The 26,027-nt window shown below is 37.1% G+C and overlaps 1 protein-coding gene across 1 annotated transcript in view; it reads left to right on the plus strand.

Annotated features, from left to right (window-relative positions):
- The window catches only part of LOC121322851 (partitioning defective 3 homolog B-like), a 130,313-nt gene that overhangs the window by 23,592 nt on the left and 80,694 nt on the right, over nucleotides 1-26,027 (plus strand). Inside the window, exon 2 of the mRNA XM_041263275.1 lies at nucleotides 3,841-3,942. Within this exon, the coding sequence (XP_041119209.1) occupies nucleotides 3,841-3,942 (102 nt within the window). The remainder of the gene's footprint in view (nucleotides 1-3,840; nucleotides 3,943-26,027) is intronic.

Below are 26,027 nucleotides of genomic sequence, written 5' to 3' on the forward strand. Positions count from 1 at the left end.
CATTGCACTCCGGCAACCACTGGCCAGGAGTCACTTGACAAGTCCAGCAGGAGACTTTGAGGGCAGGGCCTGAACCTCCATGCTTCAGCAGCTTGGTAACATTCGTTCCTTAGTGGGTCTCGCTGTGGGAACTGAGGTTTGCAGTAAATCTTCAGTCCTCTTGAATGCTAAATTGACTGCAGCACTGAGGCGGTGTTTGAATTGGGCATTTCAAATTAGGTAGAAAAAGCAAGGTTAGAATTTATCCAAGATTGAACAAAAGCTAAATTTGAACACATTTTTGATTAGAATGTCTCTGTATGTGTGGTCTGCAGTTCTCCAGAAATTAAGCTGAGGCTAAAGCTGATTTAAGCACAGGGTCTCTGGGGGTGAATATTTTTCAACTAGCAATAGTACTGGCGCTGCGCCTAAGGAGATGTAATAGAGCTAAGACAGATCGTTGTGTCATTGGCTGTTTTGGACTGCACTGGCTTCATTATATATAGTGAAATTACAATGTCAACAGAGTCTAGAAACATCATCTAGTTCTCTTTTTTTTTTTTTAAATCATTTTAAGTTCCTGTGATCTCAGACTTACCTGTTTTATACTGTTTTAAGCTCCTTGGTGAAAAGCAGTTTTGTATGAATGTGTTGAAGTATAATTTTGCCAGGAGTTAAGAGTGTAATTTAATGTCCCCCTTCTCAACACCTTCCATCTGTACTTTCAGTATTTCACTGTCAGCTTAGGTCTTATCTTTATTTGCCTGTCAGTGTGCTGGGGTGATCTCTGAGCATAGTAAACAGAGCGGCCTGTCTTATTAGGTCCACAATTGCTGTAACTCTATAATATCTTGTTAGTCACAGTTATCTAACCTGAGGATAAGATCTTAAATCCTTCAGGCTTAGAGGCAAGTGAACAGAACACTGATTGACTACCTGTTCTTATAATTCCTATAAGAACAGCTTATACTTTGTATTTGTGGTGGTTGTTATACATTTCAACATAACATCGGTTCTATATATTCTAGTGGTGGCTAGACAAAATTGATATACCTGTAGCAACACCCTCCCCCATTCAGCGACAACATAATTTCTCATCTCTGCATGCCCCATCTCTCTCTCTCTCTCTCTCTTGCTACAGTAATGATACGATTGATACCACAGAATTGAATGCCATATTGTGATATGAGTCCCAGCAATTATAATTTTCAAGACTAGCTTAAAGTGAAGTAAAAACTGATAAACATGATAACTCAATAAATAAGCAATGGACCTTAGAACCAGTCTGAAAAGACATTGGTTCATGTGGAAGGCTGTGGTCACCTCAGGGAGGAAAGGAGAGTTTGTACACAGTAACACCCTGCTGCTGTCGTCACAAATATGCATACAGGAGCTGTGCACTGACAGGGCCTGTAGTTCACTGACCTGCTTCGCGGAGCTGATCACCAAGAGGAAGGCTGTCTTCATAGACAGATACTTCAACTCTATGGAGTTTATGGCTCAAACTGGGCCTCCAGCACAGTATCAACACTCAATTTGGGGAGAACGACCCTCCTTGGAGGGCATAATCGCTGAGCACCCTTAAGAAAACGGGTTGCCAAGAAATGTGCACCCAGAGATACAAAGTCTATGGGGGCATGGCATGCAGAAGTGGCCTCTAAATACACCTTCAAAGTAGAAGGCAGACTACCAGCATCGAGCAGTTCTTGCAGAAACTGTAACCCCCTTTTCACACTGGGAACACTTGTAAGTTTACTGAGTAAGGTACACTTACCAAGTGTGCACGGCGCTTTTCAGTGGTAACCTCCTCGGATCGTTTCTCTTTCACACTGGATGTGTACACTTGGAAATATACTGAGTTCACTTCCATCTTTTTAAGTGTACCGAGAACACTTCCCTTTCACATTACACATCTGCAGTTGTACTGAGAACCCCAAAAGTATCTCCTGGGGATATCGGCGAGTCTGATAAAGCCGACTTATCTGTGTCCGGGACCCTCGCTTGCAACAGCGACAGCTGTCTGTGAGCTACCACTAAGCTTGCCAGGCTCTGGCCTATGGCTTGCCCTTGATGGCCAGAGAGCTGGAGCAGTGTGCCTGACAGGAGGCGCAGCTCGGTAGCCACCAGCTCTGGCAGCGGGGCTTCTCTAAGTATGCCTTCCATGTAGGCAGTTAGTATACCTGCCGTGTTTGCCGGGTCACCTGCGCCTCTGCTGCCTACGCCTGGTTCGGTCACACAGGGTCCTTGGGTGACCCCCATACCGGTGGAGCCTTAACCAAGGCCACAATGGTGGAATCCACTGTGGGAAACCCTGCCAGGCCCAGCATATCCACGCCTTCCAAGAAAGCAAGCTGTAAGACTTGCTTCAACACTCTTGGTGCCGAGGGCAGATGATCCCAAGAGGAGTGCACCTTCTCCATAAAGTCTGGGAAAGGCTGCGGGCGGGGAGCTATGGCCTGCGTCCGGAACATGGATCGGCGTGGCTCAGCCCCTGTTGTCCAGGGGACCTGCAAAAAGGTTGCAGTCTGTCCCATCAGTGCCGACATGGATCTTGAAAGTGGGGGCACACCTGCTTCCAAGGCAACCTCAGAACTAGGCTTCACCTCAATAGAGAGCGCAGGCTCCCCTCCTTCCTCCATCTCAGTGGGGAAGGAGTCCTCACCCCAGGAGGCCGCTATGGATATAGTGTCCTCCTCTGATATGAGTGATGGTGTTTCCAGCTCACCCTGAACTCCCCTGGGGAAGACAGGGGAGACATGTCCCTTGCCTGCTACAAGCGCTTAACCCGTCTCGCTTGTGGAGATGGGGAGCGGCTACTAGGAGTCAACACTCGAGCCTGCTCGCAGAGGATATCCTGTGAGGGGCTCCGGGAAAATCGGAGGATCTGGGGGACTGGGGTCCCAAGGGCTGCTGATGGTTTGACCGCAGGGGACGGAGCACCCGTCCCTGTGGCCCTAGCCAACCTACTGCGAAGCACCAAGGGGTTAAAAGCCGCACAGATGTTGCAAAAAGTCTTGTCCCTGGTCTGTGCCAATCCTTCTGGGGCAAGTTTACTCTACAGGATGTGCAAGCAAGAAACTAGGACATACTTTCTGCCACTCCTTCAGTAACTATTTGTATAAGAGGCTCAGGCACCGCAGAACACGCCTGCATGAAGTGCACCGGGGTACTAAGTACTACGTGCAACAGCTATCGCTGTGCACCAAGATCACCGTGCTCCGTGTGCACTGAGCACACTGACGCTTAGTGCAGCGAACACCGTGCGCGGCGAGTGCCCCAAGTACTGTGCGCACCGAGTGTATGGTTACCGTTATCAAACTGTGAAACGGGCAACAGACATTATTTTTATCTACTCTGATTTCAGAGTAGTGAAACCATTCTGAATATAATCCACTTGAGTAAGCTGAAGTGGGCCTCGGCTGACTTTAATAATAATGTGTTTGCCTAAAAACAGGTAGTGAGTTTCTTGATGTTTCTTGTAGCATTATTGATGTGCTCCTTGGCAATCGCGTTGTCTTCCTGTGCAAGTCGATGTTTAAATCACTTGAATCGTAATTGGGAAAGTGCAACATTAGAGATATTAAATAATGATACTGTTGGTTAGTCCGGAAGACAATAAAGTTAGTTATCTTTTATTTTGTCTTATATATTTTAATAACTGCTCAATTTATAAAGGTATTGCACAATCCGTTGGGATTTCAATCATTTTTATGGAAAACACCAGGATCCCTCTGACTAGTTCTCCTCATAATTATATGTTGTGTTTAGTGGCTTTTAATTGTTGCAATAAGGATTATCTTTCTGAGACTGTGGAAGGAAGCCATGCATGTTATTAAAGCCAGTATTTTTTATTTCTTACAGGATGGCAATTACTCAGTAAAGATTCATCACATTGAATACATAGATGGAGGAATACTGGATCCAGATGATGTTTTAGCAGATCTTGTGGATGACAAGGATAAGGTAAGGAGGATATTGCTGCAATACAGTATGTCTCAAAGATTACACATGGAAACAGCAGTTTATATGAAATGCTGTGTCTGCACTTTAACTGTTTGAGCCATCAGCTGAAATGGTTCTTTAACACACTTGACTAGTCTGCAGATGGAAGCACATGCTGTAATGTATGTCATCATTGTTTTAATATGATACAACCTAATCACTCTGTCTCAAACATCCAGACTGAATGCAAGGGGGTGCAGCTATTTTTTTGCCCCCCACAGACAACAGTCCGGGTTATTCTATTTATACAAATAATTTCACTTGGCCCAATGCACAGTTCACAACATGTATTTGTTTTGCCATCGGTTTAAATTAACAGTGACACTTGAGTTATTGTCCAGGAGAGGCTGGTCAGTAGACACAGATAAAGGTGAAATGGTTATCTCAATAGCCTGTATCCTGCTGTTTTCCAAGGGCATTTTAATTACATTAACTCAACCCTTCCCTGACAAGAGCAGGATTTCCCCCTTTTGTAGTCCATTAATTTTTGTTTTTGTCTTGCAATAGTAGTGTTTCATATTCCCACTGTGAATTATTTGTTCAAGCAGTTAGTTAATAAATGTGCTTTCACTAGAAGCCTTGCCCAATATTTTGCCTGTCAACACTTAACAAAAGTGTGATATAGTTCAAGTGAGGAATAGAAGTAGAAATGTCTGCTATTGGTGTTCGAGCAATTGGTGCTGATACAAATATGAGCTTTCATGTTCAAATGTTCTTTCAAAATGTAAAAAATAAACAAATATTCAGATATTCTTTATTTTGAGGTAGCTGCACAACAAAATGTAATTTACATTATAGTAAAAAAGAAATCTGGATTTAATAACCCTGGTCCTGTAACAGGAGAGAAACTCTCTTCGCTAGAGGAGATTGTGTGCTGTTTATATCGGAAGTCATTTTTGCATTGGTTTCCTTTGCATTATATTTGTATGATGAAGTCATTTCTACATTCTGTTATAAGAGCAATATTGAAAAAAGAATAAACAACATGAGTTGCCAGGGCTAGAAGGGAGAATGAAGAAACAAAGCCACAGATAAACTAAGCTCTGTAGAAAAGTTTTGGTTTCTGCCTTCGTCCGTGTTCTACTACAAGACATTGTAATACAAATGAGAGTTTAGTAAAGATGAATAGATGGATTGAAAAGACCAAATGCAGGAGAAGGGTATATGCCTCTGCTTCATAATGGACAGAGTCAGTGGGTGCTACTGTTGTGTGAGGGGATAATATTACAGTACACATTGCTTGCTATAAAAATGGGTACAGGCTTTTGTACATTGGATATTTTAAATGCAAAGGTAGAAATAAAAGCACAAGGAACAAAATAGAATGCATTCTGCTTTCACGTTGCCTCAAATTCAGGAAATCCTTTATCTGCGTGTGGGGAAAAAGCTCTTTTTATAAGACACATTTAAAATTTACATAGTATTTTACAGCTCAAAAGGACTGCTCAGCTTGCTTCAAACAAATCCCCATCTGCTAATTAGCTAGTATAATAGCATGACTGAAGTTTGACAGGGCTGTTAATTTAAAAGAGTGCTGTTGTTTTAAAAACACAGTTTTCTCCAAATCTTCTCATCTTTTCAAAGTCAAACAATAAATATGAATATACCATTATTTAACCCAATCATTTAATCTACACAGTAACAGAAACATAAAAGAAATCCTGTGTTATTGTAGTCCTCTAATACACATTAAAGAAGAAAAGTAGATTTGGAAATGCACTCATTCCCGCCTTCTATTGTGAATGTGGCTGAGGCAGTGTGAACTACTTTATAGTCTAATGTTAAGTCAATATAAAATGTATTAATTAATTAAATGAGGGATTTGGAGTAGTATGCAAATGTCTGAATACTGTTGAAGCGCTGTCCCTTGCATGTATTGTTACAGGTATAAATCTTTAAAGACAATTTGACATCTTACAAAACATAGTAAGTTACAATAACAGCAGGCAATGTTTCTTTTATGTTCCAGAGGTTTTTTATGGCACATAAAGGGTTAAATCCGTCAGACATGAAAGGAACATTTACCTTTTTTGTTTTTACTATACATGGAAGCTGGGAAAGCTTCTGTGAAACTATAGCCTGCATCATTGTTAGAGTACCAGCCTTCAATAGAAGACTTCTACCATCCATCCCAGGCAGACAATTTTTACTAGGGAAAATAAAAATGGAAATAAACAAAAACAAGAAAACTTATTTTTTGCTGTGTTTTTCCACATGCCATTTACAGCACTGCAAGTAAGCTTGCTTCTGTGTAAAACCTCAAATTCCAGAGAAAGAATTAACTATGTATTTTGCACTCTGCTGCCCTCTAGGGTTTTAAATATGAGTATCAAATATACATAGCAGAAAGGACTGTTTTAAAATATGTAGGCTTCCATTCAGATGTACTGTAGTTTTTATTTGTACAGTACTATATTTTCAACAGAAGTATTTTAATTCAGAACGATATGATTCTGAAAATATCACTTGCCAAAAGAGATGACTGTGGACACGTGGACTGTAATAATACAGTGCATACTTTTAATCCAGTACGCATTGTAGCAGTATGTAAAATTCCCCATAAACGACCCAACAGCAAAATGAAATCAAAATGTTACCCATGCACAGAACTGCGTAAAACGCAAAAGGCAATGCAATTTTGCAAAAGATTAAAAAAACACCAGTTTCCAGAATTAAAACAGTATCCAAAGTCAGTATTCCAAATTGTAGAACTTAGTGCATATATAAAGGCAAAAAAAACAACAAATGGACAAAAAAAAGGTGGGCTGTGATGGATAAACAAATACATCGTAACATTGAAGAGCTGGGCTTTGTATCAGAAAACTAGTGACCGAGTCGGAAATCTCGTGTGATGTGCAAGTGTATTCATTTGTTACATATTAGGGCTACTATGATTAAATCGATTTTTCAATCGATTCTGTTCTGATAAATACTGGATAATCAATTCAATAATTACATTTTTGTAGCACGCATTGTTAACAACATTATTTAAGTTTATCAGCGAAAATGCACCGAACACCCTGCCTTGCTATTTACAGTATTTCTACCAGAGAAGCAGTGGGTTTGCTCATCTTTTCCTGCTTGTGTTAACGGCATCCGGTTTGCTGGTTCCGTCCTATCAGTGAATCAGTTTTGAAAATGCTTTGTAAGTACACCCCTCTGTGTATTCGATGTAAACAAACAAAAAAGTGCGCAGACTTGAATCCAGAGCAGGATGACAAGCTTTTATTCCTGGCAAACAGCCTGTAAATAAATTGTGCACATTGAAGAAAACGTACTGTATATAGCATGTACTTCTTTGGAGTTTTTAAATGAACTGTTATATAATGAATATTTAACAATAGTCAATAACCTTAAAAACTAAAATTGTAAAAAAAACGATCAGTGATGTTAAATGCAATTTTGGAGTAACGATCAGCTTGGCCTGCAGCTGTAAAAAAAAAAAAAAAAGGTTTTCATAAACTCATGTCTAATTTATATAGAATATTTTCCAAAGTACTGTAATCCGTTTGGAATAAATATTTTAGTAACACCCCTATAGTATGTTAAACTTGCCTTAAGCTTGTTGTGAATGTTGTTTTTTTTTCCATGATATTACCAAGGCGTAATTACTCCATGCATTCAATTGTTGTGCACAAGCATTTACTTAACAGCAGTGATATTAAAATAGTCACGTCATGGGGTGAGGAATGGAGCGAAAATATATGTCAGCGGTACAATCATCGCTATTTATTCGAACGATTCGATTTTGTGTGCCCAATTAATCGATTGCTGTTTGGAGGCTTGACATCCCTAAAGTATAGAACTGTGCTGATGTCTAATATGAAATACAATAATCTGACTCTGGAAGTCTGAATAGAATTATACCAACCTATGTGAATGCACAGCATGTGGCCTTTGCTACAGGATGGGAAAAATATTGAATTACATAGTGGTTTCCTTTAGAACATCATGAACCTTACAGGACTGTGACCACTGTTTTCTCTAAAACCTCAATCCAGGAAAAGTATTTTGTTTGCTTTGTTATCTCAGTATATAAGGGAAATAACAAATACCTCAAAGGTCACTGGCGGAGGCGGGGGGGATAAACAGGAGATAAGAACAATATATAACTTAACAGTTTACCTAACTATTGCAACTGCATACCAAAACTTCAAATCACAGTTCAAGGCATTGTAGGCTCTCAATCATACCTGTTACACAGTCTTATCAAAACAGCTTTCTGCCCTCCCTGCAGCCTTCACAATATTACATTTGTAATTTAATACTGGTACTTTGATTCCCTCTACAGTTCCAGCTATAAAACCACCAGGCTGCTTAATCCTGCAGCATATGTTTCCAAATGCCTATTATTTCTTATAGCACACGTTTAACACATTCCAGGGGTTTAGACCCCAGGCAAGTATGCGAGCCTAACTTTCCTATTAACAACAATGGAACAGAACTAGGATTTAAAAAATACCAACCTACTATAGAAGTATCTTTTATTGGTGATGAGGAGTGATGCTGGAAGCAATTACAGCATAAATCATTAAATCTAATTTGTTTGGGTTTACTGATCTTTATCCAAGTAACAGATTACAGAATGATAATTAAATACACATATTGCTAAATAGCAACTTTTACAATTAATTTAAATGAAAAAGACCACTTATAATGACTTTAGTGTCTAAGTATATTTTGAATATTGGTATAACGTCCCATTAGGACAAAGAATGGGGCTTTGTATAGCACTTCTGGTATTAGGTTCAGTAGTAAAATGTAGCAATTTTCTTATTAAGGAACTATTTAAGAAAGGCAAAACATCCTTTTTTTTAACAATGAGTCTCTGGCAAAGTGGTTAACAGTTTATTTGTTATACAAGAGCAGTGCTGTTCCGGGTTTGTACTGGCCCTTGGCAACAGCTCCGGAACATGTTAGCAGTCTACTAATAAAACACAGACAAACAAACAAACACTCACGATACGGTTACACAAAACACAGGTCTTTCCAGGTTCTTTTCTCTAACCAAAACGAAGGAACAGATTGCGTCACTTCGTCCCCTACTTGACCATCCCTCATGACCACTTGGTAAATGATTGCAGCCGCTCCTCCAATCCGAGGCTGCCAGTTCATTTCCCTTCTGGGTTGATGAGTTAATGTACCAAAGCTCTGCCCCTTTTCTAAATGACAGACTCCTTTTAACCCCAGGAACAAAGTGTCTGTCTGGCGAAACAATCCAGGGTATTCTGTTCCTGTTACTTAGCGCCCTCACGGGTTGGGAGGGAGATTTACCACCAAGAATCATTTTCTTTTTGTCACAGTCTGTTAGTCACTCTTATTCAGTTAAAAGAAGACACACTGTATAAATGAGGACCATGTCTTTGTAAATGTCCAACTATTGTGTATTAGAATTACAGTAGCTCCTGGAGACAAGGGAGACAACCACATTGGTACTTCACCAAAGCAACATTTTAAATGCATACAGGTCAATCAAGTTTAGTGTGAATATACAGGCACATATGTAATGGAGAGTGAAAGGAGATATGTAGGATGAAACATCAGTTCCATTGTGGTGTTAATCAGCTGAATGCCAAAATAAAGGATCACGTAACTAATATATAATCCAGAGAACATTCCAAACCATATAAGGAGGAAACTGTAACCATGTATTCTCACTCTGTCACCTTACTGTTGTAAAAAAAAGAAAAAAAAGAACTTCAGTTGTTTTGCAACTAGAGAAAGAACTTCAATACTTATTCCAGTCAACTGCTTCAAAACAATACAATACAATATGAAGTGGCATTCATAACACATAAAAAAAAAAAAAAAAAACTTTTGGAAAGGAAGTCCAAGTCACAGAAATCATGGGGAGGGAGTGTCACATTGAGTGCCTTCCAGAACTCAGTTGTGAGCAAAACCGTTATTTACAGAATGACGTAATTATTTAACACTATACTGTATTTAACGTAACCCTTATTGTAAAACTATTTAGTTACAGTAAATATAAAACACACATCTAATCACTAGTAGCCTATTAGTAATGTCTATTTTTTCTATCTATACAGATGTACAGTATGGAGCAAGTCATTACACACTAGGAATAAGTAACGTGACAATGATGGGAAATAAAGTTGTATTTCCTATCAAAACCTCAGTTTTTCCACAGGAACCAAGTCATCCCAAAATAAATCTGAGACAATTTATTTTTTTTATTACGATATAATATATAGACACACACACACAAAGAAAAGCTGCCTGTTAATTATAATCCAAGTCATAATGCAAAGCAGGTATTTTGAATTACTACATTTGAAATATAATGCAAATGTGTTTTATTTTTGGTATTAAGTGTATTAAGCAAAGGGGTAGTTTACAATTCTTAGAGAATATGTGCCAGGCTGAGTGTAAGGAGACACAATTTAGCAGGAGTCAGTACAAGTGGAAAATAAAATTAAAAATACTCTCAGAACCACAAGGCACCGTTTCACACATCTTCATGTGCAGTACAGTCAGTTCGTGGATATCGGTTACCCAGATACATATCAGTCATGTTTTACCTCCCTTGTGTTAAGAATAAAATCAATTCCCATCTTAAAGCAAGTTTAACATAATACAGGGGTGTTACTAAAATATTTATTCCAAACAGATTACAGTACTTTGGAATGTAATCTATATACTAGACACAAGTTTTTTTATTCAGTGACAGCTGCAGCATCACACATTGCTTCTTGTTAATACTGTACCACCTAACCTTCACTATTGGTGAAACACACAGTGCGGAAATCCCTGCCTAAAACATCAACATCATTATCATCATCATCATCATCTTACCACAACATGCATACCCTCTCTAGGCCAAGCTGATCGTTACTCCAAAATTACATTTTACATCACTGATCGTTTTTTTACAATTCTTTTTTTTGACATTATTGCATATTGTTAAATATTCATTATATAACAGTAACCTTTAAAACTCCAAAGAAGTGCACACTATATACAGTAAGTTTTCTTCAATGTGCACAATTTATTTACAGGCTGTTTGCCAGGAATAAAAGCTTGTCATCCTGCTCTGGATTCAAGGCTGTTTTTTGTTTTTTCATTTTAATTTTATTTTTAAGCAAGTTTTGCTTTATAATCTCTTCATGCATGGTATACTGCTGTAGTCGAATACTGTCTGTAAATCCGAAAATCAATGTACAAAAAAGTTCAAACATTAAATATATTAAAAATGTAGCCTATAACCATATTATTTAACATACAGCATTATGGTGGCAATCAAGCAAATTTTAGCTGGGAACTGGATGATCTGGTGAAGTGGAAATATCCCCATTTTAACTGCAGTCCTGATACATTTATGTCCATATTTGACTATATGTATAATGCATATAAGGTTGATTCTCTTATAATACTAATTATCTAAAAGGAAAGGGGGCCTGTTTGAATTGCTGTGACTAAAGGGCTATCCGCTGTCCATAGAAAATGGAAAATTCTCTATATGGGTGATAACTTTTATTTTATTAAGCTTTGTTGCTGCAACTGCACAACAATATCATCTCTCCGATTTTAAGTTGTTAAAAGTCACAGGAAATCCTGACCCACCGAATCCTTGGCTGGTTAATATGCCTAAATAAAATTTATTTGGCTTCACTTGCAGCTTTTCTTTACTTTTACTGACTATGGATTTAATCCATGTGAAAATAAACAGAATTTAGTCTTCTGAATGAACCACTTGATTGTCAATTTGCCTTCACACAGTACCTGCAATTGATCAAAAGCAAACAAACTAAAGGAAATCTTGAACTTTAAATGTCTTTTTTGACATTAACACCTTAATGAGAGAATCTGATGTAGCCATGCTTCGACAGGTACATAAAATGAAACTGACTGCTCACCCATGGCAGTTGCTTCAGTAGTTATGGAACAAAGAATCATCTCAGAAACGATCAGAAGGGCAGCTGAATGTGATGCCTAAATTAGACAGTAACTGAGAAATAATGCGTTGTGGCATTCAAGTGAAGAGGCCAACAACAATCTTATAAATGGAAATTGTTTTGTCTCTACTGTGTTATTCAAAACACTGTTTCTTAAAGAGATTAACCTTGCAAGTCATTATTTGTTCTAAAAGCATTTTTGTTCTGTGAAAAACAGCTATATCTGTGGAGATCCCTATACCTGTTGCTTTTATATCACCAGTTGTTTTGAAACTACTTTTTTAAATGTTGCAGTGTAGGCCAAGGGTAAGAAAACTCTGCCCTGGGGCTAAACGTGGCTCTTCTGACTTCTTAGACTAGCCCTACTGCACATTGGAAACAGCTTCAATAACTGCTGCCTACTGTTGTCATGAAAACCCAGGTGACCTCTACCAAGCTTTCATTTTGTCTCGTAGGGAATTATTATTTTTTGTACCTTTTTTTTTTTTGTTTCATTAGCAGGTATATATTCAGCATACATATTCAACTATTTCAAGTAATTCAGTTGTTTTTATACATCTGAAGAACATGTGTATAGCATTTTGTGAAGGTACGGTGCCTACATCCATAATCGCAGAATTGAAAATATTGGCAACTCAACACGCTTTGTACATTTTATTAAGTGTGTTGCTGCCTGCCTGACCGCTCCTGGTTTTGCCACAGACTGCTTGGTGCTGCCTTTCAGCGAGCAGGTCTAGCATACTGTATTACATACCAGTACTTTGCTTTTTTTCTAAAATTAGAGCACATAAAGCTATAGACCTTGCTTCATTGTTCTTCATTGTATTTATGATTGCAAAATCCAGCATAATTTATATATATATTTTCTGAGGTCCAGAATATATGTTGCTTGGTCCAAGGTGGCCATAGCTGTTAACTCGAAGATGTCATGTGATTGCAAGGGTTGGTTTCTCTTGTAAATGGGCTTTTGGCAAACAGTCCGTAACCACAGACATTGTGTAATGTTATTCCTATTTGGCCTATGTGCTGCAGCATTTTATTTACAAATCAAAGCCTTTTATTCTTTTTGTCCAGTAAGGTATGATACTGGCCCATTACCAGTCCTTTTGTCGGCTAAAACTCTGTTTAAGGTATCTAACATTATATTGCATACAATATGTTGATTTGAAACAATATCTGATAAAAGGCATGAAACCTTACCCACCAGAAGCCAAAAGTAATAAAACAGTACAACACCAAAGTTGAGATTTCTAGTTTTACTGCAGTGGTTAAATATAAAAACCTGAAATGCGACCAAAATAAAATGTCAAGCATTAAAAAAATAAAAACTGCTTTTGGGCATAAAAATGAAACAAAACTTTGGGAATTGCCAGGATTATACAGTTTGGCAAGCACACAGGCCCATAATAGCTGGTAAGCCCTGACAAAAATGAGAGACTGTTTTAGCAGACCAATTTCATTCAGTAAACATTTAATTGAATGTTTTTGTAATTAAAAGTATAAATGGAAAACTGAGTTGCATTTTTCTTTGAACGTGCCATTCGAAAAACGCCAATTCAAAAACTGTCAAAATCACCCACGGTAGCAAATCTGCCGAATTTAGTAGCCACTACAACATTTTTGATTGACATTCACTGATGTAATTCTCTCCCAGCCCGAATTGAGCATTCAGGCCAGGCCGAGGAGTGAAATCGGACCAGAGCATTCGGGCTCCTGTCTGAATTGGGAGCCAACGCGAGTAATTTGAAAACATGGAAACGGAGGTGTGGGGGGCAACTCGAGCACGTACCCGGGTTTTGTGGTTCATGGAAACATTGTAAAAGAACAAGACCAGTTGGCCCTGTTAGAAACGTGCATTTAGAAATGTCCCACCTTGATGTAGTAGTTAGCTTGTGCATAAGCAGTCCTCAAAGATTCTGCCAAGCAGTAGACGTAAAACCTACATTAGCCTGACCCCTGTTTTTTGTCACAATGGTGCACTAACCCTCTTTACAGCTGTAAAACATCACTGAAATTCCAGCAGGTCCATTGTTCAGCTCAAAAAAAAAAAAAAAAAGAAGCTAGCAGAGGCTGGTTTTAAAGAAAAATAAAAGATTAGTCTGGGTGATTTTTATGGTTTTCATTAAAGCTTTCATGCCATTTATGTATATACAGTCTCAAGTATTCTTTTTCTCAAACTTTTTTTTTTATGTCTGTTGATAGATGAATGTTGTACTAAGAGGCCTGTATTTACATTTATTGTACCCAGAAATATATAGGTTTTGTAAACTATTTGGGGAACAAAATGGCCCAGGGTTACTGTAGTGAAAGTGCTGCTCTGTGTTACAGGCTTGATGTAATTTTTCAGTGTTTATTGCTCCATAATGATCAAATAAACCAAGAACAATGATGATTTTAAATGGTAAAAAACAAAACAAAACAAAAGTTTAGGTTTAGTCTACCAAGATTTTTAAATGGTTAAATAATGACCTAACTTTGAGTTCTAATCAAAAGCTCACTGAAGAATGTAAGAAAGAAAAACACATGAGACGGCTGGAGCCAACCTACAAAATATTAAGTCACTTGTGGTTTTCAAAACAGTTTTTTTGCAGGTGGTTAAAATCCCAGCATTGTAACCTGTTACTTGTCTTGCTTACCCTTGTGACTGCCACGCTGTAAAAACTGCACTTTTACATCTTTCCATTAAAATCTTTCATAAAGCATTTTACAAACACAATATTACATTGTTAATGCAATATAACATGCAGTGATAACTTAGTTTTGTACATCAGAAAGATGGTCTCTAAATTACTTTTATCAATACCCTCATCAGTAGTTAATTAATGTGTATTGTGAGTGCACCGATATGTAGTACACAGGAGGCCACAACAGTAAGTGCTGAGAGTGTTGTCAGGGTTGTGTGTGTGAATGGTTTGCTTAATTTTTTACCTGCAGACCATCAACGTAAAATTTTGACATAACTTTTGAACAGTTTTTTTTGTTTTTTTTTGTTTTTGGAATTTAAATTTAAATTGCGGTGTGTGTGTTTAAGATACAGAGCTGTGCTGTCTTGACTCTTCCTAAATATATGTACTAATTCCCCTGACAAAGAAAGAATCGCTTAGCTGCAAAAATTAGGGAGATAAAATACTATCATACCTATTCTGATCAGGAGCTGTCAAATTGACTGATACATATAAAACATATTAGAACAATGAAATGTGGTGGTGTTGTTTGTATTTAACAGTCAGGACTTGCCACCATGTACTGAAGTTTGATTGTCAGTCTGCATTCCTCAAGTGAGCTGTCTTTTGACATTTTATTGTTTCAATGAGCCTACTGATAGCCCATCAATCAGCCATGACAGCTCATGGCGCCCGGATGCCTGTCTGCACTCTGGTTACTATAAAAGTCACTTGTTTTTCTAAGAAATTCATTGTTACCCCAATACACATTGAAAATGGATTGCAGAAGATGCATGAAAGCAAAGCAGTGTTTGGAATTACTGCAAAGCGTACCAAACAACAATTCTGATGCAGCAGAGATGAATCTGGCTCTAAAGCAGACTGGGTTTGCGAAGATGAGTCTTCCAGCAGCAGTGACAGTGAGGAGGATACCAGCGAAGTGCCACTTCACCTGATCCAGCCGCTACTTTACCTGAGCAGCCGCTTCTCCAGTGGTAGCACCAGCACCACCGGGCACTCAAGAGGCTGGTAATGATGACACTGTTTGGAACACTATAAATCCTGGTGTTGAAGCTGCAGGTAGAAGGGGTGAACACAGTATTTTGAAGGAAGTTTCAAGGCCCACGGCATATGCAAAATGCAACATTGATGAGAGCACATCGAGGTCTTTTCGCCTATTGATTTTGACATGCATATGCTTCATCACATACAATGTTGCACTGAAGCAGAAGCCCACCGACAACTACAAGATGATCCCTGGTCAATGCCCTTGGAGGAATTAGAAGCTTTCATTGCACTAGTATATGCCTGTGGAGCATTTGGTGCAGAAGCCAGGGTTACTGTTGATAGCTGTGCCAAATGCGCAGACAGTCTGTGGTAAATGCACTGCATATTTTAAAAAGCGCAGGATCTGTGTGATTTTTGCCAGCACTTAGACTTTGTAAACAATTGTAAACGAAGCCCATTCTATACAAATGTTTATTTATTCATGTCATTTCGATTTATAGTATGTCTGTGTATCAATGTATAACTTCGGTTGCATATATGTGTTTTTGTTATATAGGCATGTGGCAGGCTGGCGAGTGGATAGAGGCCCAGAGACAGACTGCAGTTCAAAAAAATAAATAATAAATAAACACAAAAATGAAAGGGCACAAGGGCCAAAACAAAACAATTTAAACACAAAAAAGATAAAAAGCAAAACTTACAAAAATAACAATTTCCAGGCTGGGCAATGCCTTCACTGGATTCAAACTTTCCAAACAACCAAAAAAAAACCAACCTGCTTCCTCAGCTCCCTCTCTCCAAATGAGAAGCAGAGGCCTCCTTTTATGTCAGGTGGCTGGGCGCTGATTGATCGTTAAACTAATCATCTAATCAACCCCAGCCACCTGAACACAATGAACCAAGGCAGGTAGGGGAAGTTAACCCCATCCCTGCCAATTTAAAAAGGGCAGAGCTTTGCTCTTCCACACGGCAATATAAACACATTTATTTATTTTTGATACTTATTTCCTTCATTTCAGTTGTACAGTCTTGTAGGTACATGATATACCTGTATATATGTTACAGTTCACGTGTAGATTTACCAGCTCAGCGGTCAATCTATACAATAAATAAGGAGATGGTAGTTATAATGGTACAGCATTTGAGGTGAATTTGGAACAACATTTTTGTATTATTTGATAAATCTTTCTAAACATCACTGCATCATCTTCAGTGATAATAATAAATGTATTTAGCAGATACAGTGTATTCATGTTTTGTCCTATATACAGACATGATTAGAGGCCAATTTATGGTTTCTAAGTGCACTCAGGTTTTGCATTTCAGTGAGAATCATGCAGGGTGCTACATCATTTTGCCGACAAAACATTATTTTGTATTGTGAATTGTTGTTGTTGCCAGACAGTGATCGTGGATGTAGGTAAAATAGGTTGTTTACTACCATCTCCTTAGTTATTTATACGTTGACTAACATATACACCCATTTATTTTCAAATATTTGTTTTTCATTTTTTACTGTTTTTTGAGGTTGCAGTTTATGTAATATGTCTGTATATAAACACATTGCTGTTCAAATGTCAGTTTATTTACGCTGTTTTTGTTGTGTGTAAGCTTTATATGGTGTTCCTGAGTAAAACTATGACTTATATTCAGTTGTCTGTCCTTTCATTATAATATTTATGTTGTTGTAGGTATACCTATAAACGTGGTTGTTTTGTTTGTTAATTTGGGCACAAACAAAGGCTAACACTGCTAATTTAGCACAGAGCAAATCAATTTGCTGCAGTTTAGCACAAACTGCTTTCAAAACGATCATTGGGGATTTCAATCCGAAAACTCTTTCCTTCTAACCCTCGGTTCCTTCTCAGATTATTGGCACTGCAGTCAAGTGCTCTTAGTCTCCTTTATGTGAAATGGGCTTAGGCAGTTTTATGAAGGCAAAATTAATAAAACCTGCTGCATAAAGCTGACTTTACTGTAATTTATAATTTGATGAGTTTACTGGAACTGTAGGGCCAGAAAGTAGCATTTGACACACAAGGACATTTCTGTTTCAGAAATCTAATTTAATGGAACATTTATAAAAAAATGTGCTAATATAACAGAGCATTCCAGCTCTCTTAATTTGCCTGTTTAATTATAAACCATTTCAGCAATCAAGGTACAATTTGAGCTTATAATGTATAAATGACAGTGTGGATATTGCAGCTGTTCGTTGGAAATGTTTTTGGGAGCAATCCCTGTGATCCTTCAAAAGTATAGCACATAAATAATGCAGTAGCTGTGCTAATTAGTGTTAATATAAATTAGTCAATTAACGTCATATGAAAAACACTATGAAAGAAGTCTGTCGGGTGGGAAATTAATGTTAATTTTCCTGGCTGTCTAGGCTGTCAAATCTAAACACTTTTTTTTTTTTTTGAACATTTTTCTGTCAAATGTTTGTTTTTGGTAGTTGAACATTTTTTTAAATTTTATATCTTCATTAACTTTGTTATGGTAGTTCTGTTCAACCTAAATTTAATAAAACTGTTGCAATGCTGTGATTTTATTTATTTATTTATTTATATTTGCAAGTCATTAATATGGACCCCATAATATGCAGTCTCTAAACTATTTTGTTGTATTCAGAGAGGTTAAACTGTATTTATTTGCATGCCTGCTGAGAATTTAAATGCACAAGACAGAAACTATAGTACATCTTCTTTTGAAAAAAGTATGTATTACATTGGCATGAATAGTGTGTTTAGTGCCTATACAGGTTTATGCTTTGCATATAGCAGACAAAGTAACAATAAAACATTTTAAATTTTATTTTCTGAATTGATTTCTTGTGCAGTTGTGGGGACAAAGCTACTAATATAATTTCATGAAGGAAACTATTTTCAGTATTGAGACTAAATATACTGTAAGTATTTGCGAGTGAAAGGTATTATGTTAATATTAGAAGAGATTCTTTTTGCCCCTAATAAGGAATTATTTATTTTTAAGCAATAGTTTTTCCTTTAAATCATGTTTGATCTGTCAAGGTCAATTACAGGTTATTATGTGATATACTGTACAGTAGAGTATTTTTTCCTATTAGTTCTCAAGATCCATAGTCATAAACATAGAGCTCCAGTTGTACTCTTCATAAAAGATTTATAAACTTGACAGTAAAGACACATAAGCGATGAATATCAATAATGTGTTAACTAAACCATAGTATAAAGTGCATAATCTTGGAATGGGCAAGACAAGAACATAATCTTGTTAATGGCTTTTGAACTTTAGTATTTAAGTTACAGTATTATAGACTTTGGAAATTAACTGACTCATTTTTTTTTTTTTTCTTTCTCATGTCTAACGGTGCACTTCAAATTGCATATAGTCACAGCAGCAATGGTACACACTATATCAGAGGTAAGCAAAGGGAGGAAAATCTGGAATCGGGCACCTGTTCTGAAAAAATCCAGGTACCTTTTTGTGTAGTGGTAGGCTAGCTTTACATGTAAAAGCCACTTACTGTACGCTCCACTTCCAGTTTTTGATTTTGACTAATGGAAAGCCAAACTACTTTTGTTTTTGACTTACTAAGCCTTACTGTGGGGCTAATCGATTAGTCGTGGGCTTTCTCTCTGTGATGCAGTGAAGCTAAACATATTTGCAGCATGTCACAAGCTCACGGCCTTACCAACCAATTTAGGTTGTAGCAAGTGGCACTGCAAATTGTGGACAAGTTCTCTAGTCTGCTGCCCTTGGAGAATGTGTGCCTGTGTACACCCCTTAACTATACTTACTAGGGTGGATCAGTGTTGGCTTTTTTCACCCTCTGTTTTCTGACCTGCATTTTTTTATGTTTACTTACATTTAAGTAAAACATGAATAGCAATTTACATTTCTGTTGTGTTGAGCTGTAAGATTGTGCTTTCATTGTGATCGTACACTAAGCAATACTCATCTATCAGATTGATTGTTTTTTGGAATGCTTCCAACAGAAACCTTTCTTTTCCCCACCTTTCTTTTTATTGCTTTACTATTTCTGCTGTATTTTTCTCCGATACTGCATAATGTTTTTTTTAGGAACTGGCCACTTATTAAACTGAAACAGAGATCATGATTTTGTACTTGTATACAAAAAAAAAATAGTCTCAACTGCCAGAGTGTTAGGCACTGTAACTAATTTAACAATTTGGAAATGAAAAAATAACTATTGTTAGATTAACTGGTTATTCCGCTTTAAGAAGGGCATAAAGGCATTGGTGTTTTAAAAGATTATTTTTTTCGGTATACTAATGACCGTACTACTGTACCTCCTACATTCCCTCTGAAAATACCTGACTGTCCTACACACTTTTCTTAAGGCTGCATCATGGGTCAGCAGTAATCAGAAGCTATTGCTATGTGCAGGTAATTACAATAGTTCAGTTTCTTTGTGTCAAATCTTTATTGAGTGGCATTGTAACTTGGATATAACACCAATCTGTGGGGCAAGAGTTCCTCACGCTTGCATTATTGATTTATGAAATGGTAACATACGTATATGGACAAACGTGGAAGAGGAAAAGCAATGGATGCAAGACAATGGTTCCAGATTTTCAACATGTTTGTTGTCAATTAAATGAAACCGGTCCTTTTTTTTTTTTTTTTTTTTTTTTTTGTCTCGTCTTAAAGCATATGCATTTATAGCTATTGAACACAATCTGAACATGGAAGGTTATGCTGGGATTTTCTCCTGAAAACAGGCTTGTTGAAACATGTTTCATAAATTGCTATCAGTTATTGCAAATTAGGCAAGAGCCACATCAGCTCTTCAATGGTGGCACGAGTGAAAGTAAGAAAGAAAAGCCTTTGTAGGTGCATAGCCTGTATGTAGCTATTAAAATAATTAGAGTGATTATAGTAATTTTAAAAATGAGCTCCTATTCGCCTTTGTTGCTATTATCCATTCATTGTGGCCATTAGAGGTGCATATGGATTTTTTTCTATGCTTTTCTCCATGGGTGATACTGTGCATACAGGTGGAATAAGGCCCTTGTCCAATTTATGATTGAGGATACACACCCACAGGTTGTAATGGCAAGGAACAAGAAACTAATTGTACTTGGTTGAATAACAACTTGAAATTTATAAAAGGTAATAAATATAAATTATAAAATAAATGTGTGCAGATTTGCTAGAATTTTTTTTTCTGTTTGATTTAAGTTGACAAGGTGTTGTGGTTTTTTAAATGTTTAATTCATATGTTTTAATGAAATTCACAGTGTGTGTGTGTGTGTGTGTGCATAGATATGTGTGCATAAGTCTTAATATAAATTCTATTACACACAGTTTCAGACAAAGGTATTTGGGCAGTGAACAAAAATAAGAACCACAAAGAAAGTGATTTCTATAATTTGTCATTGTTCTATTGAAAGATATACATTAAAGTAGATTCAGCTCCAAACAAATTATTACATAACATGCAAAAACAAATTTCAGCATGTTTCGTATGAAACCCATTCATTGATAATTATGATTGAAAACCAACACCTTATAGAATGAATAAATACATTATCAAGTGCTGAAAAATAAATTGGAAATTTGTGATTTAAAAAAAAAAAAAAGCAACAAAAGTGGTTCAAACTAAAGAGTACAGCAATGATCTCAAAATGGCAGTTGTACAACTAAACGAGAAGGGAGAAACTACAAGAAAAACAGCAGAAAGACTTGGTTTACAGAAAAGCACTGTGTGGGCTGTTATTGACAAACACAGGAGAACGGGAACTACTGCAACTAGCTCCAGGTGTGGAAGACCAAGAAAGATTTAGTCAAAATCTAGAAGAGGACTCGTTCACGGCAAAATCCTTAGATTACTGCAAAAGATTTGACACAAGAATTGAGAGAAGGTGGTCTAGAAATTCACGAGTCAACAATTTAACAATACCTTAACAAGATGAATGGCCATGATGACAACCAAGATGCAAACCTTTGTTAAAAATAATACAGAAAAGAAAGCAGATTGGAGTTTTCATTGACTACTTAAAGAAGCCTGATGATTTCAACAACCAAATTTTATGGTCAGACAAATCTAAAATATAACTATTTATTTTTCAAAATACAAAAAGACTGCAAGCTGTAAAGGAAGCAGGGTAGGCACACAAAATACTAATGGAAGCGTGACCAAATTATTTTGTCAAAGTATGAAATTCGTTTTTGCATGTTATTTTTCATTTTATACATGTTATGTAATAATTTAGTAGTTTTATTGTAAAGCTGAATCTCAACTTTAATTTATATCATTCAATTAGAAATGATAGAAATCCCGTTTTGTATTTTTTTTTTAAATTGCCCAAGTACTTTTGTCTGCGACCGTATATGTGTGTGTCATATATATATATATATATATATATATATATATATATATATATATATATATATATATATATATATATATATATATTTAAAGCAATAGGTGGGTATTTTGCTTTTAAGACATTTTGCAGTAATTAAAGTATATAGAAGCTGTTTACTGTGGTGAGATAAACTTTTCTTATTATAGTGGATGTGGAGGTGGGTGGAGGAAATTTAGTTTTCACAGCATGTGATTGAAATGTAGCAGCAGAGAGTGAACTGGCTTAGTACAAAGCCAAATTAACTGTGGCATAAAAGCTGAACATTTTGATTTGGTGCAAAATGGCAATGGCCTGTCTATACGCAGGATACCTCACTGTCTGTTCTGTCCCAGATTACACTGCTAACTAAGCGTTCTATTCTAAATGGCAGTGAACAATATGTGACTAATGCATCTGACAGGAAGCAGTCTTCAGGGATGCTTTTTGCATCTGGTAATCCTTTTTTTTTTTTTTTTTAAATCACATTTTATTAAGTTTTGTTAATTTACGCTGGGTTTGACCAGAAGGGTTATTGAACATGCTTTATTCTTTAGAGACTTGGAGAGAAATGCCAACTGGTGGGATATTCTGTTAATTTAGAAAAAAGCCTCTTAAGTCCATCTGCAAAGTGTATTATTGTGCTTAGGATGAAACATGAGTTATATACAGTACAGGGTATGGTCTGTTCTATAGTTAGACACCTAAGTAAGGAATGTTCTTTTTTTCTTTATTCTCTCTCTCAGTGGTTGCTGCTTTTTTGATTTTCACAAGTTGGCAAATTACTAATTCATCCAAATGTAACAAAGAAAATGTAAGACCTGTCAATTTCAATCTCACTCTGTTGGTAAACTTGTCCATTTAATTTGCTGATAATATTGAAGAGTTCTAGCAGGCTCTGGCGCTCTGTCCCAGCCCAGTGTCTTAACCACTGTAGAAAAGAGGCAGACATTTGCATGGGCTGTGTTTTTTTTTCTTTCCATGAATAAACAAATTGAATGATTTTATAGGTAGCATTGTATTTCAGTGCACGATGACAACAAGGGTGTAGAAGGGGGCATGACCTAACTCTTTGAGTCGCACATTATAAAAAGCATAGAGAAAAATACTTTGATTGCAGTTTATTTTATATAGTTTTACCAAGCAAATGCATAGTGTGCAGTACTTAAGTTCCTTTTTTTTCCCCTTCAACATATAACTTCATATGAAGTTGGTTTAAATGTAGTTTTGCAATGTATGTAAACTGTAGAGAGCAGTTGTTGTACAAATACAAGAAAAATAAGGGCATTTTTTAGGAAACCCTGACAGTTTTTATCCTGGTTGCTATTTTATCTGGGATATAATGAATCTGTATTTTATATATAACACTGTATATGCATACAAGTATTCAAGATTTAAAAGTGTTAAAAAAAAAACAATGAAAAGCTTAGTATGGATGGTAGAGGTCATCACATGTCCGGAATGGACAGCCATTTTACCCATTCCAATCCAAACTGAAGTAAAACTTGTAATAGACCCGGATCCAACCCGAACCCAAAGAGTATTGGCTCATGTGTTTTCGGGCTTTCCTCATTATGAGTGCAGTAGTCGCTGCAAAAATGTAAACTATACCTAGACAGAGACACACGTACTCAGCAGGGTTAGAGTACTTAACATCACTCCCAAGGTGCTTTGTCTCACACACAAACACAGCACAATATTTAACAAATAAAAAGTAATAGGGCATAATTGAATCAAACTGCCAAACCAAAAATATACTTGTACATATACTTGCACTTCATTTCATTTTGTTGTTCAAAGATAAGAGATTGTTTAGGCATGCTGTTCCTAGAAAAGTTTGCTGATTCTCCAGTGTATGAGTGGCAATACTAGGCTGGAACACATATGCACATCTCTCAAAATGATGCAGAATTCGGCATAATGCAAAATTTGTCACAACAACGGTACTGTGAGAAGTTTATCAACACACACAAAAAAAATAAAAAATTAGCAGAGAAAATCACCTTTTTCAATAGTAATGCATAGCTTTTTAGCATTATGAAGATCTGATACACGGTAAGACTTTAACAATTAATTAAATAAACCCTACCCGACCTGAGACAATTTTCCACCGGAAACCTGTTTGGGTCTCGGGTCCTCGCGTCTGCCCAGACAACTGAAGACACTAAATGGATGGTTTAGCTTGTATGGAAAATAGGTTGGTCCAGTAAGGTGTAGACGACTCCTATGCCTGACCTAGTGTCAGTTACACTGTGTGAAATGAAGCGATGAAACAATTTGTTTTGATAAGAACTCTAATTCAAACTACCCATTAAATGCTAATGGAATGGTGCATTTAAAGCAGAATATTAGTATATGTAATGTGAACTTTTAACTTGCAGTTCATTTGGGTAAAAGCTGTGAGGAGTATTTCAAATGAGGTTAAATGTGTGTCACACACAATTTCTGAAGTGATATCTGTCTAAATCTAAATTACTGATGATTATGCATATGGGAGTTCAATTACCTTTTTGAGAATTGTAATGTAGACTCTCTAATGTGTGACCAGTTTAAACTGGAGAGTAACTGCAAGTAAAACTAAATAGTAGATGATGATGATGATGATTTGTTTTTTGGTTTTGATTTTACAAAAATGCTTATCTTGCCCAGTTGAATATTTGGGATTAAAGTGTAGATGCAAACAGGTTCATTCAGGTCTGTATGCGAATGGTTACTAAGCCATTCTCAGGGCAGTTTAAGTGAGAACACAGGAATAATCATAATATTACACTGTGTAACAAATAGTTTTTTTTTTTTGGTTCCTGGGTAGTAAGTGTTATTTCCTAATTGCTTATGCCTCAAAAGTATAGAAAATGGCTATTATTCCCCGCAAACTTTGCTTTTGTGACCAGGACAGTGATATTTTGAAATTTACCTATTTTCCAGAACATTCCAGATAGATTCAGTGCTGAGTAAACTTGGAGTAACTTCTAGAACTTTCCAGTAATATAAATAGTAGTATAAATACAGGGGCCTTAAGCCCACCAGTTTAGTTCCAGCTGCCTAAGTGGATACATATCTGCATTTTTCTGAGATGGCATCAAGAGGCTGCAATGGTGGCATTCCTGATGGATCTCCAAGGTGGTTTTACCAAGTTTCCCTGCTATCTTTGCCTTTGGGACAGCAGGGACACCAAGGTGCACTACCACAGGCGGGACTGGCCACAGCGGACCGATTTCTCTGTGGGGAGGAACAACGTCAAGTGGGAGCCACTGGTGGACCCCCGGAAAGTGCTGATGCCACCACTGCACATCAAATTGGGCCTTATGAAACAATTTGTCAGCGCTCTAGATAAGGAGTCGGCAGCCTTCAAGTACCTTCAAGACTTCTTCCCTAAGCTGTCTGAGGCAAAGGTCAAAGCCGGTGTCTTCATCGGACCACAGATAAAGAAGATCCTGGAGTGCAATGAATTCCCCAAGAAGCTCACTAGTAAGGAGAAAGTGGCCTGGAACAGCTTTGTCGCAGTGGTTCGGGGCTTCCTGGGCAATCACAAGGAACGCCGCTACCAAAGACAGTATAACGAGAACATGATGGGAGACTACATTTGGGGGCTGATTCGTGAAAGTGATTTACAGTATAACCGTAAATCTCGAAAAACTACTCGCTTCTAAATCTTTTGTAGTCATTTTTGTATTACTTTAGTATAAATACATGTTAATTTGGATTCATATGTTGTTTTTTTCTGACTTTATGTGAACAAAAAGACACAAATTCGCCTGTTTTCTCATTGGAAATAGGTAAATTTCAAAATATCACTGTCCTGGTCACAAAAGCAAAGTTTGTGGGGAATAATAGCCATTTTCTATACTTTTGAGGCATAAGCAATTAGGAAATAACACTTGCTACCCAGGAACAAAAATTGTGTTACATAGTGTTATTAACATTAATGTGTAATCTGAAAAAGGCCTAACACTTCTCAGCCATCAGTACCGTGTAATTTCCAACTCCCCTCACCAGTCTCTAATAAATGACAAGTCTGCAGTGGACAAGCTTGACTGATCGCCACTAGGACTGGTGCGGGTACAGTACTGTATCAAATTGTGTCCAGAGGAATAAATAAATAAATAAATAAT

This window comes from Polyodon spathula, chromosome 11, assembly GCF_017654505.1.
Source record: "Polyodon spathula isolate WHYD16114869_AA chromosome 11, ASM1765450v1, whole genome shotgun sequence".
Lineage (NCBI taxonomy): Eukaryota > Metazoa > Chordata > Actinopteri > Acipenseriformes > Polyodontidae > Polyodon > Polyodon spathula.